The sequence below is a fragment of the Callorhinus ursinus genome, unplaced genomic scaffold (assembly GCF_003265705.2).
Source record: "Callorhinus ursinus isolate GAN/ISIS: 27379988/994484 unplaced genomic scaffold, GSC_fseal_2.0 scaffold14, whole genome shotgun sequence".
NCBI lineage: Eukaryota > Metazoa > Chordata > Mammalia > Carnivora > Otariidae > Callorhinus > Callorhinus ursinus.
In genome coordinates, this window is record NW_027397076.1 from 30,112,252 (window position 1) to 30,123,615 (window position 11,364).

General features: G+C 45.1%; 1 protein-coding gene and 1 long non-coding RNA gene across 4 annotated transcripts; one reads left to right on the forward strand and one right to left on the reverse strand.

The window, feature by feature from the left end:
- Window positions 1-421: 421 nt before the first annotated feature.
- PHLDA1 (pleckstrin homology like domain family A member 1) lies at window positions 422-5,913 on the forward strand. Its single transcript, XM_025883330.2, has 2 exons — window positions 422-3,192; window positions 3,642-5,913. The coding sequence occupies exon 1, from the start codon at window positions 2,027-2,029 to the stop codon at window positions 3,164-3,166; it is 1,140 nt and encodes a 379-aa protein (XP_025739115.1). The 5' UTR covers window positions 422-2,026; the 3' UTR covers window positions 3,167-3,192; window positions 3,642-5,913.
- A 2,331-nt stretch (window positions 5,914-8,244) lies between these two features.
- On the reverse strand, window positions 8,245-11,330 carry LOC112832690 (uncharacterized). Of its 3 annotated transcripts, XR_003210427.2 has the most exons (4): window positions 11,072-11,330; window positions 10,520-10,677; window positions 9,360-9,557; window positions 8,245-8,613 (listed from the first exon to the last, which is right to left on the reverse strand). It is a non-coding gene; the product is annotated as an uncharacterized lncRNA (long non-coding RNA). The 3 variants fall into 3 exon arrangements; XR_012380688.1 differs by lacking the exon at window positions 10,520-10,677 and having other exon boundaries at window positions 11,107-11,330; XR_012380687.1 differs by lacking the exon at window positions 10,520-10,677.
- Window positions 11,331-11,364: the final 34 nt, after the last annotated feature.

Consider the following 11,364-nt stretch of genomic DNA (forward strand, 5'->3'; position numbering starts at 1 on the left):
TCTTTCTCAACTACACGTGCCCTCAGAGAGTGAGTTGCACACTATCCACATAAGCTGAAGAATGGCATTCTGTTAAAAGATGAACAGCTGGTCATGTAGAAATTCTCTGGAATGCTCACTTGTCCCACGAAGACAGCAAAAGAACTGAGATGTTAGGTGCAGGGTTTGTCACTGGTATATGGAATTGTTCATTTTTTAAAACAATCTTACTAGAAATTTTTATGTGATTTTAATAATTGCCTTTCTCCATAGAAAACTGCTAATCCATTAACAATGTTTTTTAATTTTTTTTTAAACATTTTACTTATTTGACAGAGTCACAGCGAGAGAGGGAACACAAGCAGGGGCAGTGGGAGAGGGAGAAGCAGACTTCCTGCTAAGCGGGGAGCCCGATGCGGGGCTCGATCCCAGGACCCTGGGATCATGACCTGAGCCGAAGGCAGACGCTTAACGACTGAGCCACCCAGGTGCCCCAATCCATTAACAATTTGAAGGCTCTCAGAGCCTACCAAGTGCAGTTCAGATTCAGGACTGTGCTGGAATGGTCCCATTTGCTAAGACATTGTTTCTTATACTAAGATTCAGGACCCTCCTGTGTTTAAAAGTTCTGTGTTTTCAATTACCCTGGAGTTAAGTTCGAATTTTTCAGCATGACACAAAAAGGATTTGACTTGCTCCCCAAGCTCCTCGCTCATTTCTTTGCTTGTTGAATTCTTTGTTTCAGCCAAAGTAAACTAGCAGATGAGCGAAGTCCTCCCTCCTTTCTTGGGCACAAGAAGCAGTCTTTCCTCTTCCTTCGGCCAACTCTGGTTTATTTCTTCGTGTGTTTCTTCGTATTCTCGGGGTCGGTACACAGTCGGGGCTCTCTAATGGATGAATTTCCCCGCCAACAGGTTTGGTTTCAGTTTGTGCTTTTGATTCTGCCTTGCTTCCCAGAATATCTACAGAATTTTTTTTTAAGATTTTATTTATTTATTTGAGAGAGAGAGTGAGAGAGCACGAGAGGGAAGAGGGTCAGAGGGAGAAGCAGACTCCCCGCTGAGCAGGGAGCCTGATGTGGGACTCGATCCTGGGACTCCAGGATCATGACCTGAGCCGAAGGCAGTCGCTTAACCAACTGAGCCACCCAGGCGCCCCTACAGAATTTTTTAAGATGCGAGAGTAGTAGGAGGGAACTAGGGGCGAGCACAGCATTACCTTCCCCAGGTCACAGATGAATGAGATTACAAAACCGATCTGGCCCGTTAGGCGTTTCCAAAGAGAGAGACCCGCGGAGGCCATTCGGCTGTTTGGAGGGCTAAGCTGTGCCTTAAAGTGTGAGGTCTCGCTGGACATTCCCGGGACCTGTAGCTGCAGTTGAGTTACTGTTGAGAGATGTTGCAGCCTGTGCGGATGGGTCAAGAAGGAATCTAGAGAGCCTGTGTCTTGGGTGAAGATATGCTAGTGCCAGAGCTCCGGGGTCGAGAAAGGGAAGGTGAGACGTCCTCTGAAGTGGGTCACCCTTCTCTACTGGCCCTTCCAAACGGGACAGACGGCAGCCCTATTGCCTTGACTTAACAATCGCCCTCTCTGCTCCAAGAAGAGCTAATGACTGGAAGCAAACATGAGTGTAGACACCGTGTCCTCTCGGCTTTTGTGCCCTCAGATGTTTACATAGGGTCTCGGAGCACATCGCGAATCCCCGGGGCCGCTTCTCGAGGGCAGCGAGACAGCTTGGCATTCCAGGCACTGCCTGGTAGCCGTACCCACCCTCGCAGCCCCCGTCCTCATTTAATGCTGGTAGAGAGCCTGCCGGCCGGGGATAGGCGGGACAGGATGGCCTCTCGGCGCCCTCTGGGCGTCGGCATTTGTCGCCGGGCAGCTGGGGCGCCCTCGGCAGTCGCCCCAGACGGAGGAGAGGAGTTTCCGGGGCTCGGGTCCCTGCAGCCTGCGCCGGGAAGGAGCGCGGAAGCGAGTGGGCGGTGAGAGGCGGAGCGAGGGATGCGGGGGGCGTGGACGCGGCGGGCTTTGGAGAGGCCCCAAGTTAATGAGGCGTGCGCCGGCGGCAGAGCGCCTTTCCGAGCTGGGCTTTCCCCCGCGGTGCGGGCGCCAGGAGCCGCCTTTTCCGCTGGGTGTCACTCGGGGGTGGGGGGGATGGCCCATTCAAAAGCGCCGCGAGGGGGCCCGGCCAGTGGCCTTCAGTGAGCGCTCGCAAGAGGACGGCAGAGGCCCGGAGGCTCGCAGCTCCGGGACCTTGTGGCGCATCAGGACGCGGCTGCCCGCTTGCCCGGATCCCGAGCCGCCGCCACCACCGCCGCCGCTCTGCTTCCTGCGTGTTAGCCTTCTCTGCGCGCTCCGGGCGGGCGGCCGCGGGAGCCGCTGGGGCGAGGACGGCGCGCGGCTGCTGCTGCTGCCCCCGGCCCGGGCGGCTGGAAGTGGAGACGCCGAGCCGAGCGGCGCCCCTCCCTATGCCGGGAGGATGTTGGAGAGCAGTGGCTGCAAAGCGCTGAAGGAGGGTGTGTTGGAGAAGCGCAGCGACGGGTTGCTGCAGCTCTGGAAGAAAAAGTGCTGCATCCTCACTGAGGAGGGGCTGCTGCTTATCCCGCCCAAGCAGCTGCAACACCAGCAGCAGCAGCAGCAACAGCCTGGGCAGGGGCCGGCCGAACCGTCCCAACCGGGAGGGCCCGCGGTGGCCAGCCTCGAGCCGCCGGTCAAGCTCAAGGAATTACACTTTTCCAACATGAAGACCGTGGACTGCGTGGAGCGCAAGGGCAAGTATATGTACTTCACTGTGGTGATGGCCGAGGGCAAGGAGATCGACTTTCGGTGCCCGCAGGACCAGGGCTGGAACGCCGAGATCACGCTGCAGATGGTGCAGTACAAGAATCGTCAGGCTATCCTGGCGGTCAAGTCCACACGTCAGAAGCAGCAGCACCTGGTCCAGCAGCAGCCCCCGCAGCCGCAGCTTCAACCCCAACCCCAGCCTCAACCCCAGCCCCAGTCACAGTCTCAGCCGCAGACCCATGCCAAGCCCCAGCCCCAGCCCCAGCCCCAGCAGCTCCACCCGTATCCGCACCCGCACCCGCACCCACACCCACACCCACACCAACTACCGCACTCGCACCAACAGCCGCTCTCGCAGCCGCACGGGCACAGGCTTCTCCGCAGCACCTCCAACTCTGCCTGAAGGGGGCAGCACCCGGGCCAGACAAGGTAAGGTCCCGACAACTCGGGCTACCAAGAGCCTTTCCAAGGAGATCTCGCGGGCTGTTGGGAGGAGTAGGAAGCCTAATTCATGGGTGTGGTGCTTGGAGGGGAAAATGAGAAGTCACTACAAGTTTCTGGAGATGTAGAAAGAAGGGAAGCAAGCCGGAGGAGCTAGGAGAGGCCGGACAGAGAGGGGAAGGATGGAGGAACTGGATTTAGGCTGGGCAGCCTCGCGGACGGCCTCCCGCGCACCCTGGCCCGCGCGGGTCCGGTGGTGCGCTTCCCAGCGACGCTGCTGGCTCTGTCCGTGTCACCAGAGCCGCTCGAGTGTCGGACACTCGAGGGAGCGACCCCTGTGTCTTTCTGAGCGCGCTTTGTCCGCCGGACTGGCCTAAGAGAGCTGGGTTTTGGAGGATTCTGAGCCAATGACTTAATTTCCTGTCATTTCTTTCCAGGTTTTGAGGACTTGAGGAAGTGGGACGAGCACCTTTCTATTGTCTTCACTTGAATCGAAAACAAAAGTCTCCCCGCCCCGCACCAGATCAAGTAGTTTGGACATCACCCTACTGATAACTTGAGATTCCTCTTAGTTTTCCGCATACTCTTCATCACAATGCAGGAAACGGTTTCAGTCCAGAAGGCTTTATTTATGAACCTTTGAAAGGATCTTCCAGTGTGGTGGACCTTCTAGGAGCAATGATGTACTGTAATTTTATTTTAATGTATTTTGATTTATGATTATTTATTAGTTTTTTAAAAAATGCTTGTTTTAAGACATTTCTGAATGTAGGCCATTTTCCAAAAAAGAAACTTTATTTTCAAAAACCTATTCCCTAGTAAATTCTAATCTTGGAAAAGAAAAAAAAAAGTAGAAGGGTGGTGGAGGGGAAAACATTAAGAATTCATTCATTATTCCTAGGGCATTTTCAGAAGGTCTGACACTTTCATTGTTATGCCAGGTGGTTGAAATTAAACTCTGTGATATTACTTCTTTTTTTTGAGATTTTTTTTCTTAGACATATTTTCTGTAGAATAGAAGTTTAAAAAGCTAAATGTTCAGAATTGTATAACTATGAAAATCTAATTGCTTTTCTAAAAGGAAATTCGTAGTAATGATGTCTAATTCCAAATATTTAATACATAACCCAACTGATGGCAGGATGAACATACCATAAATATATGGTAGGGCTGGTGTAATGCAGGAAAAGCCTTGCTTATAACATCCGTTTGAAGAGACTAATAAGGAGATTTCTATGATTTCTGAGTATGAATGCACTAGGCGTTTCAAAAAACACAGTGGGGGGAAAAGAGAAAACCATTCAGTTTGTTTGAGAGAACATTTGTGCTCTTATTCACACTAGAGATTACCCTTCTCTAGCTTTGCACACTCTACTTGAACCACATTTTCTGACCCTTTTACTGTATTCTAGAAATATACTCTAGAATCTCATAGTTTAAAATACAGTTTGTAAATATTTTGAAGGACTAGGAGTCATAGCTTTTTTGTATTTGTACTGAAAATAATGTTGATGAGAGAAACCAACTGTTTTGCTTTTTATTGCTCTGTGAGAAATTTGAGGGTTCTATGTTTTCCAGTTAGGTTAACTAAACTCAGAAATTGAAAAAGGAAGGACTGGATAAACACTGGATTTTCAGTGAGAAAACAACCCAGTCTTGTTTTAACGTCTACTTGTTCAGGAGTCTGAGGGGCGGGGTGGAGGGGGGAGCATGTGCTTTTAAAAGGTGGAACAAACCGTCTTCTGTGTCAAATCAAAAGGATGATCAAAATCCACAAGGGCAGATGCTACTTAAGCTTAAAAAGAGCCATAGTTGATAACAAATCCTCTTGGGGCTGAAAATCACTTCCTATCTGCATGGCTTTACTGACGATCTCTGTTTTCCATTCTCTTTCCCACAAAGTCTTTGATAGTATTTTTCCAGCATCCAAATGGGAATGGTCAGTATTAGGCTATTGCTAAGTTAGGTAGTACAGAAACGAAAGTAGAATTTAACGCTAGAGATGTCTTTATTCTCCTTCCACCTGGGAAGGAGTTTAGATCTAATTACTTTTTAGTGCAATACTTAAATGACGAAATTTTGAGACCACAACTCTAATCTGCAAAGTTGTGGGGAAAAACAAAAACTCAGGCAAATGGCAAGAAAAACTTAAGGGACTCCCACTTCCAGTGGCTAAGTCACAGCTATGAAAATATGCTGCAAAGGTCAGAAGCATATATATACACACACACATATATGTATATATGATGGGCAGTTCCGACAGCAAAGCTGAGGAGTTCTGAAGTGTGGTTTGGCCTCTCTTGAGACTACTGCTGAGCTTTTTAGATAATGTCTCATTGTATTGTTTTAATATATGCAGATCATATAACCCCTGATTAAACTATAGTTTTTCAAGTTTTTGTGCTATAAAAGTAAAGTCCATACCAAGTATTTTTTTTTAAAGATTTTATTTATTTATTTGACAGAGAGAGAGACAGCGAGAGAGGGAACACAAGCAGGGGGAGTGGGAGAGGGGGAAGCAGGCTTCCTGCGGAGCAGGGACCCCCGATGTGGGGCTCAATCCCAGGACCCCGAGATCATGACCGAAGGCAGACCCTTAACGACTGAGCCACCCAGGCGCCCATACCAAATATTTTTAAAATGAAGATTCACGTGGGCTTTTAAAAGGTATTTGTATGTTGTTAGCTGACATATAGGCTAGGTAGTGTTGTTCAAAAAAATATGCCCAGGCTCCCTCCTGGCTGCTGGAAATTTTTTTCCTGCCCCCACCCCCCCATGGCTGTGGTTGTTATTGTGGTTTACATTGAGTTGACCCTCTTAGTGGCTCTCTAGTCTGAACCCCTCTTAGCATTTACCTGTGAAATCTCAGAAATTAGAAAGGAGAGAAATAGGATGTTTTTTGTTGTTTGACACTTTGAAATGATTATGGCTGAATCATTTTTTTCAGAACAACAACAACAACAAAAAACAGGCTTACCAAAACTCAACAAAACAAAGTATAAATGCAAATCACTTAATGTGTCAGTGCCCAAATTCTACCATATTCTGTAAGAAAATGATACAAACCACCTAAGGTGTTTTGAGGCCTGACAAATCATGGAAAAAGGTAAAAATGATTCTTTCAGTCCAAGAAAAGTAAAAAGGAAAGGACAGGTTCAATAGAAAATGCACCCCTTAAATAAACACAATGTAAAGAGTTGGAAAAGGAATGGAAGAAGACGTGAAAAGCAATGTCCCCATCTGGAAACTGAACTTTTGTCCTTGAACTTGTGTTGACACCAAGCCTTGGACACAGTGAGCTCAGTCACTATTTGTTGGGACAAATGAATGAAAGAAGAAAAAATATGTAGCTCCCAGTATCCAGGAGGTGGTTTCTCTTGCCTCACACATGCTTCCTTCACTGGCTTTCATGTTGTTCCGGAGAACAAGTACCACTGGGCAGGCTAAGCCTCATGACGAAGCTCCTTAGACAGACTCTTAGCAGAAATGCACATGGATCTGTGTGTGCCCTACAGGGAGTGCTGAGGTCAGAGAGTAAATGGCTATAAAGGGCCCTTTCAAAGTGATCATTTCTGTCATAGAGGAAGCTGGGATTCTCTCATCATGTAGAAATCAGCCCGACTTTATAATTTCACTTCATGTGTTTTTTCCAGTGGAGGTAAAACAAAAACCAAAAAGCAACTCATTGCTTAAAGGAGCTCCCTTCCCATGTAAACACTGCGAGGAAGGCTTGCTTTGACTCTTTCCTGCCCTCATACACCAACACTCGGTTTCTCTTAAGGCCCCTCACTTTAAATCTGACACTACAGGAGTTTGTTGCCAGTGTGTGAGTTCAAGCACATTGCATGTTTTCTGTCCCCAGAGAAAGTGACTTGGTTTTCGTTGGGCTCCAGTCATTTGCAGTGTCCTGGGCAGGGGCAGGCTGAAGAGAGGTTCTGAGACCTGAGTGAGACGGGAACAGTCCCATGGAGCTCAGAGCTTTGTAGGTGAAAATGGGCCTCGGAGTATTCCTTCTTCTCTTTTGTAAATGTCAAGCTAATTTGCTTTTGCTTTACCAATAAACTGCCCTCAGCCGCAGCCTGAAATTTAAACTTGGGAATTATAGAGCTTGACATTGAGTATATCATTCTTTCAAGAGAAATATGCATGTTTACCTAAAGCAACCTAAGATGTATTAATTGTGGAATTCTGTTGAATGGGTTTTAAAGATCTGTTTTCTAAATTCTTGACACAATTTGAAGGGTGACTTTTTGATCTGCAGTGTTGAACAGCCAATCTAGATTTACAGAAGATTGGATGACAAAGGGGTCTGTGACTTTGTTGGCAGGACATTTGCCAAATGGAGGATAGAATCCAACAGGGTTTTCCTGGCAGGGCACGATTGTCCAGTGAAGGCAGCAGAAGGACTCTGGAAGCATCTGCATAAAAGCTGGTGAGACCTACGGCAACCTGCTTTGAAGTGACCTGTCGGTGATCAGTTAGGCATTGGGGAAGGTTTAATAATAGGTGGTCCTTCTGGATCACTGTATTTATTTTGAGAAGAAAGATAAAACTATTGTCCATTACATTCCACTGTCAGTCTTATGCTTAGTTTTAGAATATGCAAATGTCGGCTTCTGAAAACCAAGCATCACCAGGTACCAAATGCTTTAGAAAATGTCACATTTGTGAACTTAATAGTGTGGTCATAATTTGTGTAAATATGTCTCAAATGATTTTGGAGAGATGTGATTTATTTTTCATATTTTCAAAATGCATTCCATTTCAAATAAAGTATCCATTGTGATGACCAACCTGTGCCCCTTTTGGAGGCCTTGTTCACCTGGCATGTACAATATGTGTTCCAGTGGGAGAAAGGTTCTAAGGGGCTTGGCTGTTATAAAGGCCATGGCCATTCTGAGAAGAAAAGGACCATTTTTGAGGTTGGGAATTTTTTTAAAAGACTTATTTATTTATTTATTTATTTTGGAGGGGGTGTTTGGGGCGTGGGGCAGAGGGAGAGAGAAAATCTCAAGCAGACCCTGAGCTGGTCGTGGAGCCCCATGCGGGGCTTGATCTCACAACCCTAAGATCACAACCTGAGCCAAAATCAAGAGTCGGGTGCTTAACCAACTGAGCCATCCAGGTGCCCCAGCTGGGAATTTTTAATATAGAAATTCACTAAGATCTTTTGGTGAAATAATTAGCTTTCAGATTGCTAATGAATTTGAGTTGAATTTTCCATAGCACCCCAGAGGATGAGAGATGGTCCCTAGTGATTAGCTTGAAGGCAGTTCCCTCTGAGTTCTGACAGATTGGAGTTCTCAGTCTCTTGAGAACATAAAGCCTCGACTCTGAGAGAATCATTCTTCAAACAGGTTATCTGTAAAGCTTCCTGTTTTGTGTTGAGAGCAGAAGAGAGACTTGATTCTTTAAAGGAAAATAATATAACTTTACTCTTACAATCTCCACTGGCATCTAAAAGACATTACATCTCAAAAGACTTTCAAATGGGGAATTTGAAGGCAATTTTTTTTTTTTATCCTTTAGCATAGTCTTACAGTGATAGCTTTATTACTCTGCCGTTTCTTTGTTTTTTAAAGAAGAAATGAAAAACGAGAAGAAAAGTTACTGCCATTGCAAGGGGATGTCAGGGATACCATGTGAAAAGGGGTAAAGCCGGGTTGGAAGGACTTCAGAGTCCTAGTGCATAGGTTCAAACCTGGGTTCCATCACTTACCAGATAGGTAGATCTTGCATGTCTTAACCTTTTAGAAACTCAATTTCCTTCTCTGTTAAATTGTTAACAAAAATTCCTACCTTCGGGTTATTGAGAAGATTTATTAGGTTAGCACACATCAAGGTGCTTAGAAGCTCCCTGCATACAGCAGATAAACTGGCTTGGGAATCATTATAGCCATATGAATGTATAATATATGACATTGTTAAAGCTATGAATTGTATTTTCTGAGAACTCAGCACTTCTTTTAAAGGGTAAGACCAATTTGATGGTAACATCCTTGTATTTAACTTCGAAAAAGAAAAACAATCATTATTCATAGTGCTCCTGTTTTCCTTTGCTTATTACTTTCCAATTCTGGTCCACATGCTTATATATTTTAAGCGAGTTACAATTAAACAATAAACATATTAATAAACAATAAAAATACTCTTACATGTATCTGTAGAGGCAATCACCCAGATTGCCACTTCAGGGCAGAGAGGACATTTGGTCCCCAGGTAGGAGAATGTTGGTGGCTGTTGTGCTCTCAGAGAGCCCTTTCCCTGGAATTGTCCTCAGCCTTGTCTCAGGGAGAGCCACCTTGCTCTAGGATGCGCTCCTCCTTGGGGATAGCCCACGTCTGGTGATTGGTCTGTGGAGAGAGGAGAGCTGTTGTATCCATCAGGACAGGTGTAAGGGGCATCCAGAGCTCCCCACAGAATTGTTGAGGCCTGTCCCAACAGTGAATTTGCACTGCAGTTTAGTTCCCCCTCTGGCCAATCCTGTTTCCCTTGTTTCCTCACAGGTAAGGTTCCCAGGAACCCTGACCCTCCTCCTCACTTCCCACCCAAACCTCTTGCAATCAAATCTGAGAGTCTCAGAACCTATTTCTCAAGTAATCCTATGACTATGTCTGTGAATGAACACCTATATAGAAAGAATGTATAAATATACATATTTATACATCTGTATGTACACACATACGATATTTATAAATATTTATTTCTACCACTATGTTTCTGTAGGAAGGTTGGTGATATTGGACACAGTATATAGTATAATGGTTAAGCCTATGCTTTAGAGTAGAAGCTCTCAACCTGGAGCAATTTTGTTCCCCAGGAGACATTTGACAATGTTTGGAGACACTTTTGGTTTTCACAACTGGTGGTAGAGGTCAGGGATCAATATCCTACAATGCTCAGGACAGACAGATCTTCACAACAAAGAATTATTTAGTCCAAAATGTTAATAGTGCCAAAGTTGAGAAACCATGCTTTAGAGCCAGATAATCTCGTTCTTGTTCCCTGAGTTCCCTTGGGAAAGTGATGTATTTTAACTTCAGTTTTCATGTGTAAAATGCAGACAATACTAGTGCCTGTGTCATGGAGTTGTGAAACCAAAAGTAGGTAGTTTACATAAAGGGCTGTCACTGTTCCTGTCACAAAGTACCCATTCAATACATGGTAGCTATCATCCTAATTATTACTATTTAAAGTCATATGGCAACATCATATCCCATTGTTTTGATATATTATTTCATTGATTTTCCTATTGTCATCCAGTGAGTTTCTGTTTTTATGCTATTGTCAATGCTGCTTCAATAAATATACTCACGTATTCCTCATATTGAGAAGAGCAGGGACTTGGATTCTAGTTCTGACTCTGCTTAGTCTTGTGACATTAGGCAGCTCATTTAATCTCTCTGAGCCTTAAGTCTCCTCATTTGTAAGCGGGAATAGTAGCCCGGCTCTTGAGGCGATGCTATGGACACACTATGAAGTGGCAATGAAATCTCCATGAGTTTAAGTCCCAGAGCTACCACTTAACTACTTTATACTCACAACAAAGCACTATGGGAATGAAAACATTGTTACTATCTGGGTACTATTTTAAGAGGGATTAGATATTATATCTATATATCTATTATACCTAGAGATATCGTATGTATATATAATACACATATGTGTATTCCAATCCAAGCAATCTGGATTTAAGAAGTAGAAGATTATTGCAACTAAAAAAAATAACATCAAGTAATTCTGGCCTTTTTTTAAAATAGAATTTAAGCCAAATTTATATTTATATTAAAGTGGAAAGAATCATGTGAACATAATATTACAACTGTCCAGAATTACCAACAGAGGAAAAGCTGAGGCATGAACTCACTGGCCATCTGAAGCTATTGAACAAGGCGTTCTTACTTGCTTTGCTTCTTTTTCAAAGACTTTGTTGGAAACTCTCACCATCCAGATAGAAAGGCAAGTAAATATCATGGTGTGAGAGTTCTAGAGCCCCGGCCTTGATTGCCTACAGAGTGAGTCCGGTTATCAAAGATGGCACAGGTGGGGGCCAGAGGACTTTGGAGATTTAGACAACGATGTGGGTGGAATGCAGCTGTAGGCAGGTCTCCTTGGTCTGAGGGTTGTTTGGCATCTGACTTTAATTTGAAGAGATTGTTA